At 54.6% G+C, this 16,172-nt stretch overlaps 1 protein-coding gene across 1 annotated transcript; it reads right to left on the bottom strand.

The window, feature by feature from the left end:
• Positions 1-7,554: 7,554 nt before the first annotated feature.
• Positions 7,555-8,358, bottom strand: PRR18 (proline rich 18; the record flags this gene model as incomplete). The annotated part of the gene is made up of 1 exon (XM_082855323.1): positions 7,555-8,358. One exon carries the CDS (start codon positions 8,356-8,358, stop codon positions 7,555-7,557), a length of 804 nt encoding a protein of 267 aa, XP_082711449.1.
• Positions 8,359-16,172: the final 7,814 nt, after the last annotated feature.

Genomic DNA, 16,172 nt, shown 5'->3' with positions numbered 1-16,172 from the left:
GATGCACCATGTTCCCCACTCCACCCCCTGGGAGAAAACATCCCACAGCTTGTCCTGGAGCAAACGGGCCACTCTCCTGGACAGGAGAGGCCCCTGTCGGTCTTGCCTGCACAGCTGTATGTAGACTTACCTGCGTTTTAGGGCAGAACTAGAATCTTCACGCCACTGACAGTAAGCGCGTGCACTCCTAGCTCAGTGACGGGGCGGTGCAGAGCATCTGTACCCCAGGCCGACTCCGGCCATTTCCCAGCTCATTTACTTTCCTAACGAGGATCTACTGGTGATTCTAGAAGACCACAAATGGCGAAGCATCGCTCACTCATGTAATCACAACTCCGTTTTTGCCCGGACGTCTGCTCGTCTTTCCTTTCTACCAATGAGGGGTCCCTTCTCTTTGCGCTGCATATTTAACATTTTGAGGGCATTTTTTCTAAAATTTGGTCAACTATTCTGTTGTTAGTGGAAGAGCGGGTGTAATTTCTGCCAGGAGCTGCTAGGCTCTGAGAACAGACAGGCGTCCTTGAAAAGGTGTCCCTGACTTTCAGACACGCCTTCTGTGGAGATGGAAAGTGAGGGACGCGGGTGAAACAATCTCCTTAACGTGGCTTCGACCGTGGGGCGGTGGGTGCCCGCCGGCCAGTCTGCCCGGGACAGCTGTGCTCTAAAACAAGGATGAAATCATCTGATCGTCTGTCGTTGGCCCTTCCATCACCCGTGGTGTTTCTCTGCAGGCGCCGGGACAGCACAGCAGTGGGTACTGGCTGTGCTTGGTCACGAGTGAGCCCTTTGTTGGAAGGCCTGTCCCCACCACTAAGAGATTGTTCCAGCACTCTCTGGCTGGGCCTTCTCTGCTGGTGCGGCGCTGCGGTCAGCGGGGTCATGTCCAGGGGTCTGTGCCCAATGACGGCGAGCACCGCGTGACCGCGTGCCAGGCCCGGCCCCCCGGCCGGAGCTCCCATCGCCCTGGTCCAGAGGGGGAAGCCAGGAAGGCAGTGACCGAAGAGGTCACTGAGAACGTGGGGACCAGGGATGGGCCAGGCACTGGGCTCAGTGCTGCTAGCCCACCGGCATCACCGGATGACACCTGGACACAGAGACCCTCAGGGTCACTGAGTCTCCCTCAGGGTCTGCTTTCTCTTTCACCCAGAAAGTTAGTTTCTTCTAAGAGCGCCTTTTCAGCAAGTCCCTGGGATAAGGTTTTCATGTTTTTGGCCTGGAGACCATATCACCCCATCCCAACCCCTCTGCTGTGTGACACACCCGTGGGTCTCAGGTGACTGTAACACCTCACAAGCATCATAACTGAAGGGTGTGGCCCCCCCCGACTCGTGAAACTACAGAGTGAAACTAACTCGTGAAACTACAGAGTCCAGGTCAGGAGGCGTCCTGGGCAGACTTCCCTGGACGCTTCCCTGTGGGCGTGGGACACAGCAGCCGGAGGGAGGGGCGGGCACACCCCCCTCTGCCGCCCCAGCACCCGGGGAGCACCGGCCACAGTTTGGTTGTTGCCACTCATACCTGAGTGCTTGGGACACATCACAGGTGCCCCTTTTGTCTATAAAATTGGCCAAAGTGTTTCATCCAAACTGGTGATGAATGTAAGAGCTCTGAAATGAAGGCTAGTGTTGCTACTGATGCAATAAAAAGGCAAAACAGGGCTGCAGGCAGGCAGATCACAGCGCCAGGGACCAGGGCAGAGACTCAACCCAATGGCTCGACAGAGCACAGCCTGCTGTGGGGGAAGAGTGAGCCCGAGCAGCCCCGGGGCAGAGAGGGGGGGATGCCCAGGGCACGGGAGAGGCCCCGCACCGCGAGTGACGTGGCCTGCAAACCAGGCTCTCCTTGCAGAAGGGAAGTGACTTTTTCCAGCGTCTTTGTGACTGTACGTTGGAGGCTTTCTGTTTAATCTTTTGCTTAAGGAAACAAGCAAAATCCTCTTTGCAGCAAAATGAGTCACAATGCAGAATAAGCACGTGTGCCTCAGACATGCAAATATCAGGTGCTTTCACTGTTCCGCAAACTAGATACTGACCTTGGAAAGGAACTTTTTCTAAAATAAACAGCGAACACTAATAAACACTAAGAAAACACGCTGGCCAGCGCCTGCTCTGACCAGCACTGCCGGCGGTGGGTGGGAAGGCAGGCCTCCTTCTGTCTCCCGGTCTAACTGCCCTTTTAAAATCTGTGGGATTTGCAGTTAAATCCCTCCTCTTACTTCTGATCTTGGCGATTTGTGCGTTTTTTTTCTCTTGATCAGTCACACTAGACGCTTTTTTTTTTTTTTTTTTTTTTTTTTTTTTTTTTGTGGTCACGCTGCACAGCAATGCAGGATCTTAGTTCCCGGACCAGGGTTCGAACCCGCGCCCCCTGCTGTGGAAGCTCGGAGTCTAAACCACTGGACTGCCAGGGAAGGCCCTCATTTTAACTAATCTTTAAAAAGAACCAACTTAGGGCTTTGTAAGTTCTCTCTATTGTAAGTGTCCTACTTTGTTGATTTCTGGTGTGATCTTTGTCTATAAAAGGTTTTAAATCTATGCTCCACGGAAAATTCAAGATTCCCAAAACCCACCGAGGGAGGTTCCTGGAAGGGGCGCCGTGTGAGGGTCCTCCCCACGCTCGCCCACGTGCCCTCCACATTCACTGGACCCTCTGTGTGAAGGTTAAGAAGTTGAATCAGGAGACCCGGGTATGAGGTCAGCTCTACCACTGGGTGGTGGTACAGGTGCTGCTGTGAGTTGCTTTCCCCTCTAGACTCATCTTCTACATCTGCAGATGGAGAGAAGGCTGCTGTGTCCTTGCAGCCGGGGCTGCATCCCGAGCCTCCTACTGGCAGAGGCTCCACCTGGGGCACATGGGGAGGCCCCCCCGGGAATCCCGCAGAGGCCGCAAGCCCCGGCTCTGTCTTCTCCCGCGCGTCTCCACCAGGTAGAGCGCGCTGCGGCCATTTCAGGCAGAGGGAATCTAACACCGCACGTGCGTTTCAGAACGCAGAAGGGCGGCGGCAGTGGTGGCGACACGCAGTCGGCCTGAGTCGCCCACGGTGGTCCCTGCAGGCCACGCGGGTGCCAGGTTCCCTTCTGCCGGATCAAGAGCCCCCGAGAGCTGCTGTCTGAGGCTGCTGGGCCCCGAGCTGCCCCGAAGCTGGTCCTGCTGTCTGAGTCGGCCCCGCCTGAGGTCTGCTGAATTAGGACATCTAGATGGGGTTTGGATGGTCTGTGTCTTCAGATGCTTCCCCAGGATTTCAGACGTAGGCCTCCACCCCCCGCAGAGATGACAGGCAGCAGGAACTGAGGATACACATGGTGGAAACGAGTGGTTCTCAAAGCGGGCTCCAGGGGCTTCTGAGGGTCCCCAGATTCTTCTAGGGTCTTGGCTTGTATTTCTAATACAAGAAGTATTGATAGAAATATAACCTACATAGATGTAAGCTCTTTGGCCTCCTTCAATAACTTTTAAGCATAATATGTTTTTAAAAGTTTTGGTCTTGAGACCAAAAAGCTTGGGAACTGATTTGCAGACAATTTTTAGGCTTGTTGTTGCTAAATAGTTAAGCAGATCTAAAACTACTTCCTAAAGACTCTCTATTATTATTTTTTCAGGTTTCCATATAATCCACCTCCATCATGTGGGACGGCCCAACATGAGAGAGGATGCAACTGAATTATCCCATTGGCTTTCATTAAGAACTAAGAGTAATATGAAGAACATTTATGCATCTTCTGGAAACTGCATTTAAGGATTCAGTCTACCATATTGTATGTAATACAAATATATACATAACACAGAAATAGTTTCCTCTAAGAAAAGGTTTGTCTCTTGTAATGTGTTAGTGTGTCTTGTTATTAGACATGGAAATTAACAGCTCACTACTTTAAATTTTGCCTTTGCTACCAGGAAGCTCAGAGCTAAATTTTGTGTTTGGCTTGAAATAAGTCTGAAATAAGGAGGTGAACCACAAGACAGGTTTTTATTTTAAACTCCTCAGGGAAATAAATCTTTAGCCCTCGCCACACATGTGCATTCGATGGTTAGAGAGAAAAATCTCAGAATACTCTAGCCAGGGAGGGTTTTGATTTTGCACACATAAGTGCCAGAGAATCATGTTTTTTGGAGAGTAAAGATTCTCTGAAGTAGTAATTACAGCTGACCTTGAGCTGGGGATGCACCGTGTGGTCCCAAATGCTTCACACACACACCTCAGCATAATCCTTACCAGGATCCACCGTGTCCTCTTATCCCCATAACACTTAAGAGATGGAGACGCAGAAATTTAATGAGAGATGGCTGACAAAGAACAGCTGGACGGCTCCAAAGGCCACCTGTGACCTCCAAGTGAACATTCTCCTGGACCACACTGGGGAGGTGCTCAGTCTCTAAGCTGAGCACAGGGCCACCATGCCAGGCCACGGGAACAGCAGCCCTCTTCACCGGGCAGCATCTGGACAAAGGCAGTGCTGGTCTGAACCAGGTCACGCTGGGCCCCTCACTGGTGACAAGGCGTTTGTGCGCAGGTCTGTAACACACAAGTGTTTTTACTGCTCATTTCACAGTTCACAGAAATGTCCATGCTAACGTCAAAGGTACAAAATTACAATTTCAGAGTCAGTTTAATGGAACCAGATCCCACAGGTCACCACCTTCCACAGAATTGTATCATTTCTTGTGAAACCACAAAACTGAAGTTTCTGATTTCTGGCATCTGCTATTTCCGGAAAAGATGCACCTGCTTTCCAGCAAGACGCTCTGCAACATATCCTTAGGAGCCTATTTGAATATAGCTTTCATGGGGGGGTCTGTGCCACGACAGGAGGTTGAGTACCGTTGCCAACCTTATTTCAATACTCTTTGACTAACATTAGAATTATTAAAATCCTGGTCACTGCTGGCAAGTAATTAAGGCCAATGACCCTTTGCCAACCCCTGGAAATTCCAGAGCCCCAGGTGGGGCAGCACCACGGAGAGACCATCTCAGATGAACTTTATTTATTTATTTGGTCTCGCTGCTCAGCTTGTGGGATCTTAGTTCCCTGACCAGGGATCGAACCTTCGCCCTTGGCAGTGAAAGCACCGAATCCTAACCACTGGGCCGCCAGGGAATTCCCTCAGAAGATCTCTAAATACCTCGGTGATCTCTTCCTGATCAGTGTTTAATATCCTCCTAAAACGAAATACAGTCATCAAATTTCTCTTTTATTTAAGCATTAAGAAGCTGCAGCACAGTGACTTAGAAAACATCCTCAAAACGTCAGTTACAACATGAACAGACGTCACGTGTCATGTGTAGAACCTTTCTCGCGTTTTACTGAGGGTCGTCAACCAGCGTAGAATAAACGTTCCACACATCTGCTTTTAAAGTGACGAACAAGGCACACAACTCTACCCGACGTCGCAAGGGAGAAAAATGTGTGTGGTGTCTTACTGCTGCCAGTTAAGAGGGAGATGGGGCTAGGAGCCCAGAGAAGGGGGGAGGGTGAGGAGAGGGAAACAGACAAAGGATAACACAGGGGCACAGAGACCACGCATGAGCAGCAGCAGGACCCAGACACACACGGGCAGACGCAGAAAGACGCTCTGCAAACGTCGATTCCTTTAGCAAAGTCTTTAAAATGCTGTTATCGTCACGATGGGCAGGACCCTGGGCCTCTTAATCACCGGTATTTGCACTAAGTGCAAATGAGACCAAGTTACGACTCTGCCCACCTTGAATTCACAGTTCACTCTCAACCTGCTGGTTGACGTCCAGAACGAGCTTTCATTTCTCCCCCAGGACCCAGCTCTGCAGACGCCACCGGGGGTGCCCGGAGCATTCATGAGACACATGTCTTAATTTCACCTCCGAACGATTGCTGACTTCGCCTCTCTGGTAGTAATACACTCATTTAAAATAAAAGACAGTCTAGCTCTGTGCAGTCAAACAGGAGGCAAGCTATTCAGTGGGCGGGGTATTTGGTTTTGCATCTCATCTGGCGGCTGATCTAGCTCCCACAAAATTAGATGCTCCGTGTCTACCTAGATGTGTGCCTGGCCCGAGAGAGCGAGATTAGAGCAAAGATCTCCACAAGGAAAATACAAACTGGTTTTTAAAAATGTAAAGCTTCAATGTAAATATAATCAAGACTTGACATATTAAAGTCGAATGAGATAAACATCAAACTAGTCATTAACTTTCACAAAATAAGTCCAAAATTGAGGTAATACATTACACTGTTCTATAATGAGCTTTATCTGATTATAACATTTTTCCCCCTTCTCAACCTTCGAGTGAAATAGATGCATGGAAAAAAACAAATCTAGAAAAATCAGCCTGGAGTTAGTGGGGAAGAGCACGACCCCTGAAAGGCAGCAGAGTCTCACCCTTTGTTCAAATAATAGAAATTTCCTTTTCTCAAATCACTATATACAAATGTACAAAGCCACCACGTCACTGATTTTCACACAGCGGTTAAAAATACTGAAAACACACATCTGCTCTGCACTCCCCACTTTTCTCCCTAAACAAGCGGCTCTCTGGCCCGGCACATCTTGTCCTGCGTCTGGGTCCAGCTCTCTGCACTTTGCCCCCTCCCTCTGCCTACCCTTCCTTTCTGTAGCACAAAAGACATTTGTGAGCAGCACTTCAAGTACAGAGGATGCATTTTCCAGAAGCTGAGCCTCGCTCCGGCTCACACCTTACCCCAGACGCTGAAAACAATTCCCGCAGCTGTGCTTCAGAAAGCCTTGTGTGTGTGCACGCGCGTGTGAGGTTTGTGAGTGGAGACAGCACTGCCGGCAAGAGCATGCATGTGAACCAGTGTGAGTGTGAGGATGTGTGAGCATGTGTGCCTGTAGGAGCATGAGTGTGAGGTGTGTAAGTGTGCATGAGAGCACGAGTATGAGTGTGAGAGCTGAGTGCGTGTGTGAGTGTAAGCATGTGAGTGTGCGTGTGTAAGTGTGTACGTGGGCTCGAAAGCCCCCACGAGTCAGTGTTGTGACCACCGAGCACTGTGCCCGTCACAGCGCCCACTCTCCAGGCGGACCTTCCTGGTGGTCACTACCCTCCCCCTTCCCGTTGGGAAGTTCGGTTCACTTGAGCCCCCAGACCCTCCAGTCCCCGGGACATGTTTCTACTCAGCAGAAGCAAAATCCTAAGTGCAGCACCATGTCCAGCTCTGCACCAGACGGCCACCCTCCTGGTTCGCCCCGCACCCACACGTGGCTGTCACCCACTGCTCGGACCAGGGCACCTGGCGTAGCGCACCCGCAGAGCGACACCCACAGACGGGGGCCCGCGCCCCGCGGAGGGTCTCCGGGACCTACGCGAACCTTAGGAGTGGGAGCTGAGAGGCACCTTCACCCCCGCTCATCCCCCCCCCCCCCACCACGAGCCCCGAGGACACCTGTGGGCGTGGAAGAGGCCCGCAGGTGCAGAAGGCAGACCCATAGGCCCCGGCGTGCGGCAGGGAGAGGTCGGCGGCCGTCCGCCCCCGCGGGAGGTGGGCCGCGTCCCGCGTGGGCCCCTCGGTTCCCGGGAGGGGCGCGGGGCGTCAGCGAGGCCGAGTCCCCCCGGGGGCGCGGTCACAGCGAGCTCAGGTGCGGCAGCGCGTCCAGGGGCCCCGCCCGGTCGCGCGCGGCGGCCGCCGACTCCACGCCGCGCAGCCACTCGGTGCACTTGCGCACCAGGCCCTCGTCGGCGGCCGCGACCTCCTCCTCGTACTCCACGTCGTCGTACTTGTGCCGCTCGTTGAGCAGCGACACCTTGAGCAGCGGGCGCAGGTCAGCGGGCCGTGGGCCGGGGTCGGGGCCCTGCAGGCCGCCGGGCAGTAGCGGGCGGCGGCCGAGGCCTGCGGCCCGGGCCCGGGGCCAGGGGGCGAGCGGGCGCCCGGCGTCGGTCGAGGGCGCGGGCGCCGCCCGACGGGGCCGCGCCAGCAACTGCTTCTCCAGGTGGCGCCGCTGGATGACCAGCACGGCCTCGGGCGTGAGGCTCAGGGAGAAGCGCAGGGCTGCGTCGGGCCCGGCCCCGGAGGTGGCGACCCCCGCGGGGCCGTCGCCGGAGCCGGCCGGCCGGGGCGTGCACGGAGCCGGGGCGCGCGGGCGGCCGGGCGCGGACGGGGGCGGGGCGCGCGGGGAGGCCGGGCCGGGGGCGCGGCGGGCCGGCGGCCTCTTCAGGGTGGCGGAGGGCCAGGAGCTGGACAGCAGCACCGGGGGTCGCTCGGGGGGCCGTCTCTTCTCCGCGGCCGCGGCGGGCGGCAAGGGCCCCGGCGGGTCGCAGGCGGGCACGGCCGCCTTGCGCGTGGCGCCCGGCTTCCGGGGCGGTGGGCGCGCGGCCGGGACCCCCGGGGCGGGGGTGGGCGGCGGCGGCTGCAGGGGCGGGAACGGCATGGTGCTGCCAGGCCGGCGGGTCGTCAGCGCCCTGGAAGGAGAGGGGCGGCTTTAGTCTCGGTGCGCGGGGCTCAGCGCCCTCCCCGTGGGTGGCCGGGGTCTGGCCCTCGTCCTCGCTCCGCACCCACCTCGGTCCGGCCGCAGCATCTCCGGCTTCCTCACGTCCCGGCGCCCACAGCCAGGGCTTCACGCCAAGGCACCCCTCTCTCCTTCCTCCCTCCCTCCCGGGGCCGGGGGCTCTGCCCCGACTCGGGTCTCCTCGCCTGGCTCGGCGGGCACAGCACCGTCCGCCCGGGCCACGCCGAGCCAGACGCGCCGGCGGGAGAAGGAGCCGAGCGCGGTGGCCGAGGACGCGGCGGGGCGAGGAGCCGCTGCGCCCGGCTGGTGTCACGAGCGACTGGACCGGGCGAGGCTCCCCAGCTGGCCTTCCACCGCCAGGGGCTAGTTTTAATCCACCAGAGGCGGGGAGAGCCGGGCGTGTCCTAAGCCCTAGGCGGAGTCCTTGCACGTTGGAGAGAAAATCCTGAGTAGCCTCTCGGTGCCTTTAAGATGGTGGGCCAGGCGGCGGCGGCGGGTGGTACCTCTGGCCCGGCCGGCCTTGCAGTCCGGTGTCGGAGGAGAAAGCTGGCTGGAGCTCAGAGGTGGGGAAAAGACATTTCAGGGAATCTTCCTGCTTTTGCTTTTATATAATGTTGATGCCACTGCTGAAAGACTGTCATTTTAAAATTAAAAACCTAGTTTTCCCTGAATAGGCAAAATAGACCAGTTTCAGTTAAATCATGATATAGGAAGTACCAGACATTAAGTTCTTTTCAGGAGTGATTCCTGTGAGCAAAGGAGAGTATTTATTGCTGCAACAGTGGTTCAGAATGAGACAGCTTCACCGTCAACTTAGATTCTAGTGGTAGAGACACAAGAACACTCCTTCGATATTCAAACGCTTGTTGAATACATGAATAATTCAGTGAGTAATTGCAGAGCACTACGTCGTAAAGTCAAAGTTTCATACAAGCAGTCCCTGCATTACTTATGGAGAACTGTCGGTTGTTTAGATCTGCAAAAAACCTTTTTCCATAGGGTATGCTCTTCTGGGCTAACCCAGGAACGTAAGTAGGTTGTGTGGGGTATGGCCCCAGCTTAGCTAAGAGCATTCAAATGTGGGTACACTCGTATGTGACCAACGGCCCCAGCGGCCCCGCCCAGCTCTCTGAACGCTCCTGTCGTGGCACCGGCACCTCTCTGTGGTCGGTGGCCACGAGGGCACCGGTCACTTTCCCCCCTGCCTACTCTGATGTGTCCCCACTGGGTCAGGCACCCCAAGAAGGAAACTTGATAGGTGACCAGAAACATTTCTCATGATGGCTGGGGGTGGGGGTAGGTTTAGGCCCCATCATCTCCACCAGCACCCTCAAAACCACCACCCCCCCCCCCCCCCGTTTACCTCTTCTCCATAAAATATGCAAACACAGCTTCCAGACATGGACCTTCTCCCCTTCCCCACCAGGGCCTCGAGGCAACCTGTCTCCTCCCATAGCCCTGGGTGAATACGTTTGAGACCGTTTAGGTCATAAGATATCTGTGTCGTAGGTCCCGAAATCACATATGCATTTTATTCCAGGTATTTCTGGGTGGGTGTGGACTAGGTATGTTAGCCGTGGCAGCAGGTGGACACTCCTGCCGGGAGTGTGGAGGGCAGGAGATGAGGTGAAGCCAGTGAAGACGGGGGGGGGGGGGGGGGGGGCGGGGCTGGAGGCCGGAGGACAAGGAGGGGGCTATGGTACCACTTCTGCAGGCACAGCCCAGCGGTAGCTGGACGCCCAGCGATTTGAGTAGGGTCCCCAGCAGTTCAAAAGCTGTAACCGTATCAGCGACTGGGTTTCTCTCCTTCCGATTTCCTAATTCTTAGGCTGCTTCAGAAGTAATGACAGTTGAAGGGTGAGGGTCGGAGGTGAGTGTGGATTGGCATCTCATAATTATAACAGCTAAGGGATGTGACTGACGTGCTACGTGGCAGGCACTCTCCTGACCCCTCTGACTATCTCCAATCTACTAGAAAACGGGGGCTTAGGTGCGGAAACACCTCCCAACAGCACACGGCTCCAATGGGATGGAGATGAGCCTCAGTACCAGCAACGGGGTTCCAGAGCCGCGTCTGAGCCATCACACTAACGGAGGAGGGCCGTCTTTGGGCAGGGGAGATGGGGGTGAGTAGCCTCCGCCACCCACACCAGCAGAGACTGAGCACTTGCCCCCAAGAGAAAGCAAGGGTCCTCAGGTTTGCCCAGCACATCTGACCAGCCTGGTCACGGGATTCTCCCAGTCCCCCCCATGTCTTGTCCCAGCCCAGAAGCCTGGGGACTTGGGAGGCTATAATCCGCCAGACCTCTGAGGCAGGAGAGTAAATGCTGAGTGCCTGCCCCCCATCACCCGCCCAAGTCGGAAGGGCATTCCTCTGCCCCCTCCCCGCTGAAGGCCCCACAGTCCCCCCGACCCATGGGGGAAGAGGAGTTCCCGTGCCTCGTGGCGGGTGTCCCAGGAGCCACAGGGGAGTTAGCATTTCTGAAGGGACTCCGGCCCGCAGACTCTGCCGACGCACCCAAGTGACAGCATTACTGGTCCCCGCCCGCGACCTCTTCTACCTGAAACCTCCAGCCCCTCGAAAATTAGAAACTAGAAACCCCAGCAAGGGCCTGGGAGGGAGCCTGGGAAGACAGCACGGGTCTCGGCACTGTCACGGTCAGCTGGCTGTTAAAGAATCCATTTACACATTCTGTTTGGCTGAGTTGCTAGCCGGTGACGGTTGCCAGTAAGGCAAGTCACACCAGGAGAAGACGGCCAAACTTACGTTCAGATGGAAAAGGGATTAGTCAAGAAATATGGTACAATTTAATCCGTAATTTACATAGGATTTTGCATAACAAGCCCAGAACACAACATTGGGGATAAACTGTTTATATATTAAATAGTACAACTTAGCACTAGAATACTGTGGTAAGCTTATCAGTTGCACAAACATGTTTCTGGGATCATCAGAAAGAGCTGATCTCCAAAAAACACGATGATTACATTTCACCTCGAGGATGTGAAATTTACTATTTCAAATAAGCTTGTTAATTTGAAAGGAAAAATCAAATATATGTATTTGAACTGTCCACAATTTTTACTTATGATATTTAATTTTCAAATTATGTTTATTCTATTTTCAAATTTCAAATAAACAAGGACAATACTTTTCCACCGTTTGGAAATTAATGGTAAGTTTTTCTCCTACTATCGTAGCAGAGTCAGTGTATGGAGAAAGACTTTTCACTGTAACAACCCTTTAAAGTATTTCCAGGATGAGTCAAATAAATGCAGAAAATATTTCAATCATTAAAATAAAATACCAAGAAGAGCATATCCAGGAGTATATCCCAAGTAAAACTATAGAGGGTTACTGGTCCACAGGTTTGAAACTGAACTGAAAATTATGGAGGCTGTGGTATGATGACCCCGCTCTGCAAATAATGGCTGTAGACATGCTCCCACTTCACACCTGGACCCCACAGATACATCCAAAATGGACGTGTGCTCTTTATCACACAGACATGTGTGATCAACTGGTCATCACCACAGAGTTACAAGTTGATTAAATTACAGCCAGTGATCGCACCATAATACCAGGAAATTAGCCATTATTTCAAAAAATGTTTCATTTTCCTCATTAATGTTTTAGGTTCTTGGTTCTACTAAGGCATATACTTCAATGTTCAGAAAAATTTCAGAAAGGAAAATAAATCAATCTTATTTTTCCAGTTACACCCTCTTTCCATTTCTATATTTTAATTCAAAGCATTTTACTTAATAGAGTGAGAAGTAAATGTTCTAGATCCAACATCTAGAACTAAAACTAAATCTGAATTTTAAAATGTGGAAAGCTCATTCTAGTTTTAAAAATCCTATTTTATTACTGAGACATAGAGAATTTGGCCAATAACTGGAAAACACCTCCATTTTTCCTTGTGACACTGGTCTGTTACTGTGAAAGCCTTCGCGAGTAGAAAACATTTAGGAAATTGTTCAGATATTATTTGCTTTAGTCTTTCTTTTTTTTATCGAGATTACTGCATTGAAACCTCTTGAGAGTCTTATGAGAGAAGCAGCAGTAACACTTGCATTTTACAGATGAAGAAACGAAGGTTTACCCAAATAGCCCCAGAGCATGGTGGGGGCGATACCCGTCCAGGGAGTGAGAGCCCAAAGCACGCTCACCACTCAGCGCCAGTGGGTCTCAAGACCCCTTTACACTCTCAGGACCCAAAGAGCTTCTGTTCTGTGGCCTCTATCTACTGATGTTAACCTTGTTAAGAATTTAAACCGAGGGGCTTCCCTGGTGGCGCAGTGGTTGAGAATCCGCCTGCCAATGAAGGGGACACGGGTTCGAGCGGTGGTCCGGGAAGATCCCACATGCCGCGGAGCAACTAAGCCCGCGAGCCACAACGACTGAGCCTGCGCTCTAGAGCCCACGAGCCACAACTACTGAAGCCCGTGTGCCTAGAGCCCATGCTCCGCAACAAGAGAAGCCACTGCAGTGAGAAGCCCACGCACCACACCAAAGAGTAGCCCCCGCTCGCCACAACTAGAGAAAGCCCGTGCGCAGCAACGAAGACCCAACACAGCCAAAAATAACTTAATGATAAAAAAAATAGTTGGCTTAAGGATTTAAAAAAAAAAAAAAGAATTTAAACCGAGACTTTAAAAAAAATGTTTACTAATACATTTAATGAAAATAGTATTTTCTAAAACAAGTCAGAGATGAGTGGCGGGCTCTGTGCTCCATCCCTGTGCGATCGCACGCCCACAGCCTCGTGACTCCGCTGTGCACTCACGGTAGAGTGAACAGTGCAGTGTCGGGGTAATTACCAAAGTGGACCCTGAAAGGGTCTCCGGGACGCCCAGGCATGTCGCTGGCCCGGGCCACACTGAGAACTGCTACACTGCCTGCCAGGCGGCACAAGGAACACCTCTCTGATGTCGCCAACCATCACCATCATCATGTCCTCCATTGAAAGCAAAACTTAATACTTGGTTCCTTCTTGTAACAACCTAGAAAAAAGGGAAGCAAGTAAAAACATGAGATCATACAGGAAGAAAAGTCACAAGCTGTACTATTAAAAATGATACGCCTTCAGTTTATATTACCCCTTTTTCTTGCAAAGCTCAGGTTTTTAGATGTATGAAATGTACTTAGAGTCTTCCCATAGGGCAGGGAGAAGCAGCAGCTGTAAGTCTTATTTATCCTGTGCTTGAAACGTGTGTGCAGATGAACGCTTTCTTAGAAACCCCAGGCCAGCAGATGCTTCCGGGAATGGAGAAATGGAGTTAGGTGGCTGCAGTCCTGGTGGAGTGAAAGAGATGCGAAGAAGAGCATTGGTCCGAGCGGCCCTGTGGAGGCACCACTGCTGTCACCTGGGCAGGTGTGCCTCGCTGGGGCCTCGCCGCCCACATTACCCGCAGGTGAGCGTGCTTTCTCAGGGCGGAACCCTTCTGTGACTGCACCCCTGCTCACCTCCACGCACCCCATGACACGTTAAACACAAGCACTAGACAGTCTCCACGAGAGGCAGGTGGCGTGATGTGCTTCCTCACCCCACAAAAGCATCTCGCTGTAAGCTGTTCCTTAAATAATTCACTTGAAAGAAAAGTGCCTAAATTAAGGATGGCGAGAAGGCCACTGAGGACGGTGCTCTTTAACGCGGACAGTCCCACGTGGGCCGCGACTCCCGTGCGTGTCCCGTACCCCCAATCCAGCACTGCAGGTGCAACGACAGGCTTAAAGCGGCTTTGTAGAAGCAGACCGTGATTTTAAATGACCTTGCAGATGTTTTCACGGCTAGTTCATATGTCAAGAGATGGCTTAATTACCACTGGAAGAGAAGAACAGAGCGAAGTCCCCATCTTCCCGGGTCACACGAGTAGGGGAGAGAGAAGATGAAGGATCTGCAAACAGGAGCTGCTGTCTCTTCGCCCTGCTCCACCCCGACTCCGGTGCGGGTCCTTCTCCCAGACCCCCACGGGTCCTCTGTGGACACTGCCACACGGGGCCCGTCATCTCCCAGCCCAGTTCCTGACTAGACGCCAGCCACTGACGCCCCAGGACCTGAGAGGCCGCCCCAAAGCCCTGTCATCGCTGCCATTTCCAGCAGGACACCCTTGGCACCGCTTCCCGCGGAAGCTCCTAAACGGCGATCCTGACGCCCTCGGGCCTGTGGGGCTGGGCGTCCCCTCCCGCAGTCCTGAGGGTCACTCTGGGGCCCCTCGGGTACAATGCACTGTGTCCCAAAGGCTCGCAGAGGTGAGTGTAAAGCAGCCTTTCCAACAGATGCCCACAGGCTTTCTGAATGGCCCGTGCGTAGAAGGCTGCCGCCAGGCACTGCCCACTCCTTTACTCCTCCCAGCCGTCCTGCCAGGGAACACCGGTAGAACCCCATGTCTAGACATTTTCTTGAGATGAGGAAATGGAAGCTGACAGAGGTAAGCACCTTGTCCAAGCTCGAATAGCCAGACGTGGGAGGGCCACCCCACGCTCGAGACACGCTGTCCTCCAAAGGGTGGCCAAGCTGCGGGCAGCCTTGGTGAAGGGCACCGAGCCGCTTCCCCTCCTGACGGCTGCCGCGGCCTCAAGCGGAGGCCCCTCGGGGGTTGCGGCAGATTGTAACCCAGGGGCAGCGCCTTTGAGGCGCTGGCAAAAGCGGCGGGACACAGGGGCTCTAAGGTTTGCATGCGTGGGGGGCCGCCAGGGCAGCGCAGCAGCGCGGATTGCTCTCGGGGAGGCCGAGAGGGAGGCGCAGGCAGGTGCGCGCTGCCGGCTGGCCGCAGGGCCAGCGGTGACCCGGAGGTGAGGGCCGCTCTGGCGATGATCCTGCTGTGGATCGGACCTCCGAACACGACAGGCCCCCTCCCAAGGGGGACCCCCCCGCCGAAGGGCTGCCGCCAAGTAGTCTGACGAGGAATTCTGCAAGTAACGAGAGACTGGTCCACACTTCCACGCAAGGCAGGGCCCAGCGCGGCGCGGGCAGACCTCGGACGCCGTCCCTTCCTGCAGGGGTCACACGTGCACCGTGTCCCACCCACGCCAACAGGCTCTGAAGCTCACTGAACTGTCCCCCCACCCCCTGTAGGGGGACACGGAGCAGCTACGGGGGGGACGCCAGGAGCATCTGCACTGCTGCCGCCTGGCTGGACAGAGGGTCCCTGTGAAGCCGGAGAGCTCCGAGGGGCCGCAGCCCGGCTGTCTCAGGGCTCTGTCCCTCCCTCCCGCACCATCTCAGCGGACTCAGTGACCCTCCCCCCCCAACCCCCCGTCCCGAGGCCACGCCCCACCTCCACGGAGCACGTCTTCACCCGAAGCTGCTCTGTACCGTCCCGGGATCCTCTGCACCCACACAGCAACGGGCTTCCAGTCGGCTCTGCGGACACGTGGCTCTAAAGCATGACTCCAACCGTGGGCTCGACTGGAGACGAGGACCCCGTCCAGGACGGGGTGTGTCTGCTCTCTGCTCACCAGCCCAGCCCTCGTGCTGGTCCCCAGCAGACCCCTCACCGACTCAGCAAGTCCTTCTCCCACACCCTCCCGGGAGCCCGTCCTCCCCCGCTCTCCTCACCGAGGCCGCCTTCCCTCTGCCCAGGGAGGTGTGGTGCCGGCACCGGCCCGGGCCATTTCCCTGCAGACGAGCTGGCGCAGGCCGCGCAGGCTCTCCCTCCTCGGCGGCCCGGCTCCTTCCTCTCGGCCGGCTTCCCCGACCCAACCTGGCCGGTCAGCCCTCCTCACTCCT

Source organism: Leucopleurus acutus (genome assembly GCF_964270905.1).
Source record: "Leucopleurus acutus genome assembly, chromosome: 15".
Classification (NCBI taxonomy): domain Eukaryota; kingdom Metazoa; phylum Chordata; class Mammalia; order Artiodactyla; family Delphinidae; genus Leucopleurus; species Leucopleurus acutus.
Note: the sequence above shows the minus strand (reverse complement) of the source record. Positions and strands in the feature narration are given on the sequence as shown.